Genomic DNA, 15,438 nt, shown 5'->3' on the forward strand with positions numbered 1-15,438 from the left:
ATTACAACAAATTGGTCAAACGAATTATTATTTATTTATTTAATTTAATTCAAGACACAAAAAAATACATTCTAATCACAACAATTCAAAAAAAAAGAAATCAAAAAAAAACTAAATGTTTTCAAAACAATTTTTCAATACTCAATTCACACTGATGGAATGTAAGTAAGGGAATGATGAGGGTTCATTCACTGGCTTGGTATGTATGTGTTTGTGTTTTAAATTCGGATAAACAAACAATCAATGAAACATTTCTGGCTCGGGAATATGAAGAGATGAATTATTATCATTAAATTTAAAAAATAAATCCATAGAAAAAGAAAACAATATTGAAGCGTGTGTGTGTTTTAGTTATCGATATATATATTCAGATCAGTCAGAAAACAGAATCCAGAATCGTCGAAAAACAAAACAAAACAAAACGCGAGGGCAATTTGAATTCAATTGGACACACATGAAATAAAAAGTGAACGTGTAGTATCTATAAATAAATAAGGGTTTTGTAGCGGTGTTTTTATTTTTGGTATCGATGAAAATTGATATGTTTTTTCATATTCTTTGGCACAAGGTCATATTTGTTGTTGTTTGTTTGTTGATTCTAAAAAAAGGGTACGAGTTGATGATTTTACTAAGGATGAGTTTGATTAGCGTGTGTGTGTAAATGATGTGATATGTGTGTTGTTTTCATTTTTTTGGAAGATTTTTTTTCGAAAGAATATCGAATGATTCGAATTTGTTCGATTCGATTCGTTTTTTTTTGGAAGACTTGACGTGATTTTGTCGTTTTGTTTGGATATTTCTTTCGTTATATATTCTTATTTTGAAAGATTTGATTGACATATGCAATCCTTTAATGCATAATATTGCTGCCTTTTTAAAGATGAGCTTGATGATGATTTATGATGATGATAAGGATGATGATGATGATGATTACTAAAACTACATATGATGGTGTGGTGAGTTTATTTTATGTTTCAATTTGCACGACAATTTTCTATAAACTATAATAATAAATAAATATAAATCAAACTATATGTGCGATGTGATTGTTGAATGATCGATTTATATTATGATTTTAAAGATCATGACCAAGACGATCCAATTCGTCAAGCAAAAAATCAACATCTTTTTTCTGTACGCCAGAATTGGATATTATATTGCGAAAAAAATTTGGTATATCGCCCAATGGTTGATAGCTAATCATCAATGTTCCTTTTTGCATCATTCGTGCTTTCAGAATGGGTGTAATCTGTTTATGAATTGTAGTATTAGTATAGTCTATTTATTTTCATTGTAATATCATACAACACTTACTCTTCCTAATTCTTTGATTCGTTCGTCATCATGTGGAACATTACGAAGACGTGATGGAATATACCAAAAGCTTACATTAACACATTCTGGATTTTCAAGTACCATGTGAAATTTATCACCTCTTGCTTTGATACCTTTGAGCATGTAACTGAAATGAAAAGAGATGAAGAAGATTAGCAATTATGTCTTATAATATGATAATAACTACATACTCTCTCATTTCAAATAAATGATCAATATGACGTTCATATCCTTTATCGCCTTTAGAACGCCACATAATCCATAATTTAAATATATCATTATGGCGGCCACATTGAATTACTTTATCTCCAGTATCATAACTAGTATCATAATGTTTATCCTGTTGAAAAAGATAATCGGCACACATTTCATTTGTTTCTAGCAACAATCCCTGTAATAGTTTTTTGATGATGAAATTTTAAATAATAAATACAAATATATTCATACATCTTGTTTAAAATGAATAGTAGAACATTGTAGTAATGTACCCATCAATTTATGTGGATTCCAGGTAACCGATTGAGCTCGTTCTATATGATCTAATTTATGTCGTTGTTTCGATGATAGCAATAATCCACCACCCCAGGCTGCCTATTAGTTTCAAATTGTGTGCATGGCAATTAATAGAAAAATTAACGCCAAAAAAACTTACATCAACATGAAGCCAGAGATTATATTTGTCACAAATATCAGCAATCGGATTAATTGGATCAAATGCACCAAGAACAGTTGTACCACAGGTACAATTAACAAAATATGGTCGATTTCCCATTTCATATTGAATTTTGACCAGTTTTTCCAATTCCGATGGAATCATTTTACCTCTTTCATCGCATGGTACTTCAATAACATTATCCGTACCAAATCCACATACAGCTCCAGCACTTTTGATTGAATAATGACTCTATTATATTCATTCAATTTGTTAGAGAAAAAAAATAAAAAATAGATTTTCGAATCAATCATTTATTGTTTTGATAAAAATAAAAACAAAAATAATTGTCCGGAAAAATAAGCCCAAACACAATATTTATTCTCAAACTGACAGTGTATGTATGTTTATTGAATCCTAAATCATTTGAAAATAATGCTAACGAAGGCAATTTGGCACGTATTGTTTTGGCTATTTTTTTTAAAAAATTCGGGCCATTGAATAATAGCAAGCTGTCGTCCATATTGATGAAGAATATATTCTGTCCGTATGTTGCACAAACACACACACACACATATGAACAGAATCCATTCCATATAAGTGTGTATAAGTTATGGATTCTGAAAAAAAATATGACTTACATGTTCAGATGTGAAGAGCACCAGCTGCTGTGGTAATGCTCTCAGTCCTTTGGATTTATATTCTGGAAACATTTTTTGACGGGCAGCAATTACAGCGTATAGATTGGAGATGGCACCTCCTTCAGATTGTCAAACAAACAAACGAAATGAAAATTTGTCCACAAAAATAAAAGACATGTCAATTTTTTTCAACAACAACTAAAAACAACAACGAAAAAAAAATCAGATTCACAAACAAACCTGGTGCTAAAATTGAATCACCATCATAGAATCCAATGATATGACGCATTTTTTTCAACACTTCATGTTCCATTAATATGAATACCGGTGCTATTTCGTAGGTAAACCTATCGTTACGAAAATCAAAATCAAATCGTTCATTAATCATCAACAAAGACACAAGTTACAATCAATTTTTTAAAAGTCAAAATGAACTTGAAACCTAAACAACTTACATGTTTGTATTGGCTGCAGCTGTCAACCATTCACCGGCCAATGAAACAATGTCTAATCCACATGATAGTTGATTGAAATAATGGGGATGAGCTAGTTCAAGAGATAATAAAAGAAAATGGCAAAAAAAAAATAAAATAAAAATAAATCCGAATTGATCGAAAAATGATTGGTATTTTTTTTCCAAATAAAATTGATTTTCAACAACATTGAATCTGAATGAATCTCTGTGTTGTTGTTGTAGAATCATCTAGAATGTTGTAAAGTATAATCTCTTAAGCCAAGTTTTATCATTGAAGGGAAAAAAATCTATTTTTTTTCTATGTAATGACGTGCGTCAGGCATTAACCTTTGGGGTAAAAAGTCGAAATCAATGTCTATCACATTCAGACACAAACACAAACTGTCTGCCTTTAGTATATGTAATTGTTGTTTACTGATATGATTTAAATGTTGTTTTAGTTGTTGTTGTTGTCCATTGAGAATGTACAAACACGCGTCTAGTGATTGAGGAGCAAGCTATAGTTCATATTACGGAAATTAGTGAACCAACGAACCAATATTTCTATACATTTTGTTTCTTTCTCTCTCTCTCTCTCATTCTCTTCATTTGTTTCAAAACGCGTGTACGTTCTCAAATATCATTGAGAAAAGAAAAGAAAAACCAAAAAAAAAGAGAAAAAAATTCCTCATATTTCTAATTTGAATCAATAATTCAGAATATATCAATTTTTCTTTTCTTCATCTTCATTTTATATATTATATTTATATTGTGACATTTAAACAAAAAATGCACCAGAATATTCTAGTTACAGTCGGTTTAATTTCATTTTCTTATCAACAAAATTCCATAACTCGAATGATGATGATGATGGTGAAAAAATATACACAAATGCTTGTTTTTGTAAATGTTGAAAAGTAACGGCGCAAGATTCATTTTCAATGCATTTTATTTTATAGAGATACACACACACACAATACACACATAACAGAATCGCTAGAATCATCGTTTGCTATATATAAATAAAATCTCACACACAGAAGATGTTAAAAAAAATTAGTGAAAATTATTGGGCTGTGTTTTCTCATAATATATGGACATTTAGTTTTAGTTTTTTTGTTTTGTTCGCTAATTACACAGATCATACATACACTCCAGAATTATGATCATCACCGCTACTACTGTTTTTTTTCCTTTTTGAATTGCTGATTTGATGTTTTCCAAAATCAAAAAAGGCTAACCAATAATGAAAAAAAAAAATTATAATGTCATTTTGTTATGTTTTGTTGGTTTTTTTTTGCTGTATATTCAATTCAATTATTATTTATAACGGAAAAAGTAGATGAATTCAATACAAAAAAAAAAAAATGCGAACTGTGTGTGTAGAACAGTGTGTATGGATCACGTAAATTTCTTATCAGTAAAGCCGAAAAAAAAACCAAGCCATTCATTTAGCATTCATACCGCTGCTGTTGTGGCTGATGATGATGATGATGATGATGCTATTCAAAAACTTGTTTTTCGTAATTTCCGGTTTAGTATGTGTGGTTACCAGAATTTAGTATACCATTATTATTATTGTATACAATACAATGTGTGTGTATGTGTGTGTTACAACTTGGAAAATTGTGCCCGGTAGCTATTATTGTTGTTGTTGTTGTTGTTGTTGGCGTTGGTTTCCTATGATAGCGATGATGATGTTTGATGTTTTTATTTAAAAATAATCCAATCTTCTCTTGCTCACACAATGACAATATAGACTTCATCATCATTGCAAAATGAAAATCTTATCATCAATGTACAATCATTATTTAACAGCGAAATAAAAACCAAACCAAACCAAATCAAACCGACCAACCACCATATATTTAATCAAAAAAAATTTTTTTTTTTAGTCATCATTTGGAACGTGTTGTAACGTTTCCGAGTTTTTCACACAATTAATATTTGTTACTTGATTCATTCAAATGGTTTGCAAGTGTGTGTGTGTGTGTGTGTGTGCGATGAAAAAAAAATTATTCTTTGATTTGAAGAATAATTTTTGATAAGTGAACCGCACACACACACTCTGTCATTTCAATTTTGATTTTAATAAAGTATATGTGCATGGTATATCAAGTCTAAGATGAATATAAAAAAAAAATAGAACGCCCAGTTCTATGGAATCAGTTTTCCATGATGACTAGAGGATTTGAGACTTTGTTTCTCGTTGTCGTTGTTGTTGTTGTTGTTGTTGTTGTTGTTGTTGTTTGTTGCCGAAGCGATTAGAATTCAAATGTCTAATGTATAAATTTCAATCAAATGGTACTTTATGATGATGATCATAATAAAAAAACGTAGCCATCGAAGCGAATAAAATACCTATATGATGGTTTTGTTTGTTTGTTTGTTTGGTAATCCCAACATAATGCTTGAATTGAATTGATGCAGAAAAAAAAATATTTGTGACAAGAAACTTTTCAAAAATTTATCTTGTAACGTTTTGTTTTTGTTTTTTGACTACTATAGAACGGTGATAGTCTAATCTTTTGAAAAAAATTAATTGTCGATTATGGCTGGCAACATTCATTCATTCATATCATTCATCCATCCATTGCCGCATCCAATCTCAATGATCAACAACAAAAAAAAAAACAACAACAACAAACAAAATATGTGGACCAAAGCTAACCAGAAAAGAGAACAATGTAAATTCTTTTGATTCTTGATGACTATTACACACATATACACACATTATATTCAATTCTCTGGAATTTAACAGCATAAAGAATCTCCAGAAAAAAAATTTTTGCTGGATCAGGCATACAATAAAGATAAAAATAAATGGATATTTTCCAAAATGAATGGAATGTCTGTGTGTGTGTATCGGGATATTGTTGGTTTCAAATGGAAAAAAAACAGTTACTTTTTTTCAATTGAACCCTACGGTATGCATACCATCATCATCATCATCATCGTATAATTCTGAATGGATCATTTATATATATGACCATATGGCTCATTTATATATGGATCGAATCAAACAAATTCAAACCAAAAAAAAAAAAAAAATATATAAACAAACATTGATTGAAATGATAATGATAAATCAAGTAACATTTTGAAATTTGAACACACACACACACACACACACAGACACACAGACAGATTGAAAATGTCATTGTTAAGGACCATAGTGTATGAAAATAATCGACCAAAGAAAGTAAAAAAAAAAACGTTTCATTCATTCATTTCATGGACAAATTAATTTTATTTCACACATTTTTTTTCGGGCTTTTCTTTTTTGATAACAACAACAACAACAACGACGACGACGACGACGACAACGACAATCCAAAATGTGAACTGATAATGGCAGGCAGTAGCCGTACGTACGTTCAATCGTTCATTCATTCATTCGTTACTGACACGTTTTTGACATGTATCATAATTCATTATATATATATATTCTCATTGTATAGTAGAAGGGGAAGTGAAAAAAAAACGCGTTCAAATTCTTCATCATCAGTTCACAGGGCCCATTTTTTTTATGGCGCGTCATATTGCAGCCATCATCCTCATCATCATCATCATTCTTTTATTTCATATAATCATCATCCATTGATGATACACAAATGGCGATGGCTGATGATTTGTGAGAAGAAAAAAAAAAAAAAAGAAAAAAAATTCTGAAATAAAATCTCGAATAAAATACAGTTATGATACTTGAGATTCTATAAGTCTCTCTCTCCAATAATATGCTATCATTATATAACGAGGAGGTGGTGGTGGTGAATGGTTGCAAAAAATGATTGTTCGCTTGACGGACGCTTTTCTTGCCTGATGCACAGTTCATTCGATTTTTTTTATTTGGTTTGAAATTCGATTTTTTTTCTTCATTCTTCTTGGAACAGCAGTCATCAAATTTCATATTTAACACACACACACACACACACAGCATAGATATTGCTACATTTTTTTTTTTTTTTTTTTTTTGGTGCAAAGATAAATTCTTTTTTGGATACAAAGCAAATCTCAAAATGAATTCGATGAAATTTCGCACAGAAATCTTAAGCATATAAAAAAATGTAATAAGCTGCTTATAATTTTTGTTTTCATTTTTATTTTGTTCCACTTTTTTTTCTCACTCTCTTTTGGAATCTATTTGTATATACGATATGAATGAATTCAAGTTTCAAATTGATAGTTTTGTTGGTATGGCCGCGTATACGCCCAATTTTCATTTTTTTCACTACTGGTAACTTTAAGCAAAATGAAAAGAAGAAAAAAAATGATCCAAATCCGAATCATTTTGAATTTACTAGTACCAGGATTTAGAATGATTTAGTGTATAATTATTATTGTTTTTTTTTGTTTTTCGTTTGGTTTCCTATATATTTAACATTTACACAACCATATCTATAACATCCATATTGGATAACTTCCGCTTGAAATGAGAACGCTTATTACACAGCTAAAAACAATCATATAAACTATACTGAACATAATACAATGATGATTATATCTAGATTGTTTTTTTTTGTCTATTGGATTTATACAAAACAACGACAACTATGATATACAAATTGGCTATAATTGAAAAATTTTCGATGGCTGAATGATTTGCTGGAATGATGATGATGATGAATATACAACAGAATGGAGAATAATGTTATGAACAACAACATGAAAATAACATCAATATCAGATGAGATTTGAACAACTACGAGAACACACAGACAGTGGCAAAGAAGAATAAAAAAAAAAAATTTCGGCTTTGTTATACCAAACAAACATTGCATAAGCAGCAAACTGCTGCTGCTGCTGCTGCTGCTGTTGGGAACATAAGAATAGAAAAGTCAAAAAGAAAAAAAAATCATTTACCCGAATTGATAGAGAAAGTCCCTACAAAATTCCAAAATGAATGAACAATTTGTGTGTGTATGTGTGTGTGTATACGATGAGAATAAAACGTACTATTTTAGTAGCAATATTGCTATGGTCGATAACCACGGAATTTGTTTTTTTTTTTTGTTTTCTAGGTTCGTTGAATCGAACCATCAAACAGAGAGAGAGAGAGAGAAAAAAAAAGAAACGAACCAACATTTGGTGAACGAACGTGCGTATGTGTTCAAAATAACGTGTAATTGTTCATCAATTTTCGCGCTAGAAATAGCACAAAGCAGCAGTTGCCGCATCATCAATCGAAAAAATCTGTGTATGCATTCGGGAATCGGGTAAAAATTTCCAGCATTACACCGAGAAATTGGTCGACACTTGCTGCCACATTTCGTTATGATATTTTTTTTTCTCTCTCTTTCTATCCATCTCTGTTTGCACAACACACACACACACACAGCGGCTGCAATGGTCGTTCATATTCAATGGATCATATTTAATTTTCACTAGAATGGCCATACAATAAAAATGAACAAAATTCTCATATTCTCTGTGTGTGTGTGTGTATCAAACAACCAATGGTCGATATAAAAATCATCATCATTGTGAATAAAGAGAAAAAACAATTTTTTTTGTTTGTTTGTTCACCAATACATAAATTATAATCATCAAATTCAGATTATATTGTGTGTTTCGTTTATTCGTTCGTCATCAATATATTTCATCGTAACATTTCAAATTATATCTTTCTCTATGTCTCTCATTTACTGACTGAACATATGACATTTACACTCTAGTCGTTGTTTTCATTTTGTTAGATTGGGGGGCCTGGCTAATGATGATGGCCAGAAAAAAAAATAAAATAAAAGAATGACAAAAACAGACCATAGTAGTCAACAGCAAAAGAAAAAAAAATTATGGATTCCATAATGATGGACTAATTATATTGTTGTTTTGTATGTATGGTATGTATGTATCAAATGACAAAGAAATCAAAAAGCAAAAAGCAAAAAAGCAAAGAAAAAAAAATCAAAAACTTACCAGTTCGAACTTGATAGTAAAGTGCTTGTGCACAATCATGGACAATTTGTTCCAGATTTATTGGCTCTTTACCGATATTGAAATTAAACTTGGTTTTCATCTCGTCTGGATCATTGTAACGTAATATTGGCCTAGATCGATCATTTGATTCGTCAATAAATTCCAGACAAATATCGATTACTCGTTGTAAAAATTCTCTTGTTGATAATGAAGAATTTTCTTTTATTGGAAAAATGTCTGATTGAATGAAAAAAAAACACGAAAAATTACAAATGAGAAATGAAATTGAAAAAATAAATGAAACAAAAAAGCAGTAGCTCAAATCTACAATTTCAATCACAAATCATATGCCGATCGATCGATTTGTCATTGTGTGTAATATATATTGATTATAAGTGACTAAACAAAACCAAAAAAAAAAAAAAAACAAACTAACGATCATTAAACTAACCAATGGTCATTCATTAATTTCTAGAAAAAAAAATAAATAAATATAGACGACAATCATTGTCATTCAATAATCTGATTAATTGAAATTTATTGAGATACAGACAACATTATGAAGTAGTTTTTTTGTTGGCTTTGAAATTGACTGGTGTGGTAAGATGATAACCATCATTATGATCATCATCGTGAATCAATATCATTCATTAGGATGGATGAATGTGTATTTGCAAACGAACGATATGAACCTCCGAATTTCGAGTCCCTTATGGGAATCAAAAAAAAAAATCGAAAAAACTAAATCACACTAGACCTAATCTCGTTCATTCACTGTGTGTGCGTGTGTATAAAATGTTCACACATTATCACTTGTGTCGGGTTGTTATCTAGGGCCAATTATAGCTAGTTATAACAAAAAAAAATACCGCCATACCTGTATAATAGATGTTACTTAGATCGACCAAATTGGCCGAATTTGTATTGTTACAATTTTGCATATTGAACAATATATGTTGATGACTGGATTTGATTGGATTGATTGATTTTTTTCGTATGTGTTCGTAGACCGATAAATTGTTGGTGGTAAGTTTTAGGTTTCTGTATCAATCAACATTTCTTCGGATGGATTTGTAGTGGATTATTTTTTTTTTTACTTTAAATATTTGTTGATAAAATTTATCAATTCAACGATTGGATAAATCTATGGACAATGATCAACAACAACAATAACAACAACAACAAAAACAAAAACAATAACAAAATGATAAAACTAAACAAAAATAAACAAATTCATCGATGACCGAAAAAAAAAATGAATTCCGGTCTTCGACTAGACTATGATTAGTCTGTCTGTGTGTATGTGTGTGTGTGTGTGTGTGTGTGGTGGTGGATATTCGTTGAATGAATAACAAAAAATGATCATCATCAATCGAAATGTTATGGACACACAACGATTATTATTATATAATTCGACGATCCATGATGATGATGATGGTCCATCCATATATATGAAGGTCAAAAGTGAAAAGCAATAGGAAAAAATAAAGAAATGTTTGTAAAAATAAATGCGCGTACGCATTTTTGAGGGATGATACAAAAGAAAAAAAAAACATTGACGTATAAAAATGTATATATCATTCCAATGCATAGTAAAACCAAAATTACCAACATTACCAATCATTGGCCAATCACATCGAGCCAAGATGGTGCCAAGCAACGCCTTTTTTTTGGTTTTGGAACCAAAAAAAAAGTTATATGCGCACACATAATATGAGATTTCTGAAATCTCATCATCTTTACCAGATTTTTTTTTTTTTTTTTTGCTGGCCTGTAAACCTATTACTCTGTTGTTGTTGTTGTAGTTGTTGGATAGCTAATAGTTTTTTTTTCTCATAGTCGTCATCATAAAGAAAAAAAAATCACTGACTAGTGACTTCCGATCGAATGACTCCCGTCTATAATAAAATGTGTGTGTGTGTTTGGAAGAATCCTAGAAAGTAAAACCAAAGAAAGTAAATGTTTGACATTAATAATCGAGGCCAATATGGACCTTGTGTGTGTGTGTGTGTGTGTGTGTGAGTGATCATGTTCCAAAAATAGCATCATGAACATCATCAAAAAAAAAAAAATAGTCGTCATCACAGCATTGTAATAATCTATAAAAACCCCTCCATCATTATGCTGACCAGAAAATATGTGTGAATGTAATACGAGTGTGTGTGTGTGTGTGTGTGTGTGTGTGTGTGTGTGTGTATGTGCGTGTAATTTGAAAACCAAGTGAGAGAATGAGGCCATATTTTTTTCTGGTAGTAAATGGCAAAGGGCCATGATAATGATGGTTTGGCATTTCCACCAATTCGATAAGGATGAAGAAAAAAAAATTCAGATTTCATTTTTTTTTCTTTAAATTCAACTTTAACATTTACGAATTATTATTATTATCATCACTGGGGCAAAAAACAGCCCAGTTTTATAAAATTGAAATGAACAGAAAAAAAAACATACAAACGTCAAAGTAGCATCAAATGTGAATCGTTTATGTTGAAATTATTTTACCACTTTATTCACAGTAATCATTATTCCAGCATCTATTTATCAATTATTTTTTGGCTATTGTTTTTCCAATAAGAATCGTACAGAATTTATTATTCTTACGAAATTTGAGAAAATTATTCATCAAAAAAAAACACAGCTTATGATAATGAAAATTGAATGCAAATATATATGGTTATATATTGGACACAGATTGTCAGATAATCAATGCATGATAGATCGAAGATGAACGAGAAATCTGTTGGGGTGTTCCATCATCATCATCATCATCATTTTTTTTACTGAGAACTAGATTTTCAAGAATAAAAAAAAACAATTTGTATGTTAAAATTGACAAATGGTGAATAGGCGGTAATCAGAAAAATTATTCAGATTTTGTACTTGTCATCTATATATAACCTTTAATTAATGACATAATTTGAATAGAGACCGCATAAGACAAACATTGATTTTCATCGAATTTTCATCCTCTTCGTGATGATCACATGAAGAATTTACAGATGACAAACCAAAAAAAAAAAAAAAAAAACAAAAAACAAAAAACAAAAATGCAGATTATTGTTGATAAATTTGCATATTCAATGCCAGAAGATTGAATGCTATTGAGACATCTGAAAATGTCTCTCTCTCTCTCTATCTCACATCATCAGATGTTTTTAAAATTGCAGAGAGAAAATGAATCAAAACTCAATGTACTTGAGCACGTACACTATGGATCGAATGGATGTGGATCGTTTAAAACTGGCATTATATCTGTGTGTATGTTTGATCAAATATTCAATTCGAATTCTAGTGATCTCTTTCTCTCTCTCTTCAAACACGGAAGACGGATTGCTTGTTTAGAGTGTGTGGACAATTTAATCCCATTACAAATGACTTCAATAATGACATTGAACAGCTTATTAAACCATAGAATGTTGATTATTTTGGAATGAGAATTCAATCTATAGATACTATATTTTGTATTTTTATTCTGCTTTTTCATCAAATCGGGTTCGACCATTTTGTTTTCACATATATGAAACACAAAATGACACAATCAAACAGAGAGAGAAAAAAAAAGTTTATGCTCGTGTCTATTTCGGCAACCAAATTACGTGAACAATCAAAAATGAATGATCACTGTAATTTGTGGGTATCATTTGATTGTTTGGCAATTCAATGAAATCAATTTTTTTTTTGTTTCTGCAAAAAAAAACCTTTTTTTTTTTAGTTTGGTCAATAGTTTGATTATAATCAAAAAAAAAAAAGAAAAAACTTTTTAAACACATGAGAACATATGGCTTGGTTGATAATTTGGAGAAAAAACTTTATTTCAATTTTTTTTTTCATTGATTGATTCAAAAATAAAATTTTTTGAAAAAGCCGAGAAATTTTTTTTTTGTTTTGTTTTTTTTGTTTGGAAATATAAGATGACAATACCGCCATCAAGTGGCATTGGTTCCAAATAAATTTTGACCGTTGTAACCAGAAAATGTACACGATAGAGGAGGGAGGTACATGCATGTATGCTTACAGCAGATATGTGTGTTTGCACTATAGTACATACGGCGGGTGTTGGACAGAAACAGATAGTGGTGAGTACAATGTTACCCGACATTATATTTAAGTCAGTTTGAAAATTGGACTTGACTTTGTTTCCAAACGTTTAGCTTTCACTCTCTCTCTGTCTCTGTTTCCCTTCGACTCTATTTTTGGTCCCTGGTTTCAATTTTTTTTTTGAATTATTATCCAGAATAATAATAATAAATTGATTATTATAAATTCCTCAGTAAAAAAAAAATGTCTTCAGCTAAACCACCGATGACTCGAATGCAAGGCCGAAAAATGGCTGGTGGTCGATCACAATCGGATGAAATACCAAATAAATTTGCCATGATTAATGTAACTGTCAGTATGTTGATTTTTGTGGCCATGACTTTTGCGTTTTTCAAATTTCATAAATTGATTGTCCAAACTCCAAAACTAATTTCGGTAACTGGTGAGTAATTTTATTAGAATTAACCACACAATATATTTATCTCTATTCTAAATATTTGTCACAATAGATCGCCTGGTATACACATTACAAATGCAGCCATTTACAATGATTCCAATGTATTTTTGCGTATTGAATGTTATAATGAATCGAATGCAAACTTCCGTATTGAATCCGTTGAGTGGACATGAAGCTTACATTGAAAAATCGGTTCGAATATTGACCAATACATTTGAACAGACATTCATGAATGTTATTTGTCAATTGTCGTTGGCTGTCTATATTCATTCGGAATACATGTATTTCATTCCATATATGGTTTTTTGTTTTGTCGCTGGTCGAATCCTGTACATCGTTGGCTATACCATTCATCCAAAATATCGTACATTTGGTTTCGTTTTATCACATGGTATTACATCGTTGGCATTCATGTTTACACTTGGCTATGCAACTGGTATAACACGATTGTTCCATTCATCAAGTAGTCCAGGAAAAACTGAACTTTAAATTTCATTCATTATATGATATGATTATAATTATAATCACTATATATTATCATCATTCAATTTTATATAATCAACTCATATAAACCATATATATATCGAATAGCTTTGAACATAAATAATTCATAAATACTCACTAAATATTCATTCATTCAGGTAGTCAATATACATTTTATTCATCATCATCATCATTATTCATAAACAAAAAAAAATTGATTTGATGTAAGCATTTTTTTTAAGAATCAATAAAATCAATCAATAATTTTCTAAATTAACATAATCTTTTGGTAAACAACTAGATACATCATGAAAATATTTATGATTCAATGCTTTTAATGCTGGTATACGTTGATTTGGATCATATGTCAACAAACGATTCAATAAATCGATTGCATTATCATCAAGATTTGGTAACAATTCTTTCATATTTTGACGTTTCCATTTAGGAAAATTTGACTTATAATCACATAGTTTTACAACATCGGGCCATAATTTTTCATCAGGCGTACCTAATGTTCGAAATATTCTATACAATTGATCGATTTCACTATCGCCAGAAAAAAGAGCTTTTTTACTAGACATTTCAGCAAATATACAGCCAATGCTCCATATGTCGACAGAAAAACCATAATACTGTGTACCGAGAAGAATTTCTGGTGCTCGATACCATAATGTAACCACTTCATGTGTATAAATTCGCATAGGTATCATAATGGATCGTCCAAGACCAAAATCACCAATCTTAATATAGCCATCGATGTCGATAAGAAGATTTTGTGGTTTCATATCACGATGAATGACTTGATTTGCGTGACAATAAGATATTCCTTGCAATAATTGCCAAACATAACTTTTGATCAATTTAGATGGTAAACCATTCGTTGATGTATTGTCAAGTAATTTTTTCAGATCTTGATTTAGATATTCAAAAACCAGATATAGATTAGTGTCACAGTGGATGACATCGATAAGACTGAAAAGAAAAAAAAATCAATTTTTAACTGAATGAACATGAACATGAACAACAAATACCTGACAACATTTTTATGTTTAATTGATTTTAGCAACGATATCTCACGAATGGCAGTCGATGGAGCACCTTCAGAATCGCTGATTGAACCATTATATTAATGATCATATGTATACAATCAAAAAACATTATGATTACTCACGAATTTAATCGAATTTTTTTCAAACGCAACAAGACCACCATTTTCTTGATCAATTGCTTTGTACACAATTCCATATGATCCTTCACCAATTTTTTCAATTTTTCGATATTTTTTATCAATTGATTGAGGCATTTTTTTTGTTTATCAAAACAAAACACAAATGATCTATAAAAAAAATGTGTAAATTCTGAGTTCAATTCTGAATTCAGCAATACAAGCACATTGTCATTTTCCCTCCAAAAATCAATATTCAATAGACACTGACAACACACACTTGCATGCATGACC

At 30.3% G+C, this 15,438-nt stretch overlaps 3 protein-coding genes across 4 annotated transcripts; 1 reads left to right on the forward strand and 2 right to left on the reverse strand.

Annotated features, from left to right (window-relative positions):
- Positions 1–11: 11 nt before the first annotated feature.
- On the reverse strand, positions 12–10,446 carry Gad1 (glutamate decarboxylase). Of its 2 annotated transcripts, none has more exons than XM_047059252.2 (10): positions 9,879–10,446; positions 9,002–9,238; positions 3,084–3,174; positions 2,869–2,975; positions 2,629–2,747; positions 1,988–2,239; positions 1,783–1,926; positions 1,527–1,726; positions 1,315–1,462; positions 12–1,249 (listed from the first exon to the last, which is right to left on the reverse strand). In XM_047059252.2, exons 1-10 carry the CDS (start codon positions 9,940–9,942, stop codon positions 1,076–1,078), a joined length of 1,536 nt encoding a protein of 511 aa, XP_046915208.1. In that variant the 5' UTR covers positions 9,943–10,446; the 3' UTR covers positions 12–1,075. The 2 variants fall into 2 exon arrangements, with proteins under 2 accessions (XP_046915208.1, XP_046915209.1); XM_047059253.2 differs by having other exon boundaries at positions 1,527–1,675; positions 9,879–10,415.
- A 2,614-nt stretch (positions 10,447–13,060) lies between these two features.
- Positions 13,061–14,253, forward strand: LOC124495957 (uncharacterized). Its single transcript, XM_047059405.2, has 2 exons — positions 13,061–13,478; positions 13,546–14,253. Exons 1-2 carry the CDS (start codon positions 13,280–13,282, stop codon positions 13,980–13,982), a joined length of 636 nt encoding a protein of 211 aa, XP_046915361.2. The 5' UTR covers positions 13,061–13,279; the 3' UTR covers positions 13,983–14,253.
- On the reverse strand, positions 14,128–15,409 carry LOC124495956 (cyclin-dependent kinase 2). Its single transcript, XM_047059404.2, is given in 4 exon segments — positions 14,128–14,951; positions 15,011–15,088; positions 15,151–15,173; positions 15,175–15,409. Coding segments are annotated over 4 exon segments (927 nt in total). The 5' UTR covers positions 15,283–15,409; the 3' UTR covers positions 14,128–14,233.
- Positions 15,410–15,438: the final 29 nt, after the last annotated feature.

This window comes from Dermatophagoides farinae, chromosome 8, assembly GCF_024713945.1.
Source record: "Dermatophagoides farinae isolate YC_2012a chromosome 8, ASM2471394v1, whole genome shotgun sequence".
NCBI lineage: Eukaryota > Metazoa > Arthropoda > Arachnida > Sarcoptiformes > Pyroglyphidae > Dermatophagoides > Dermatophagoides farinae.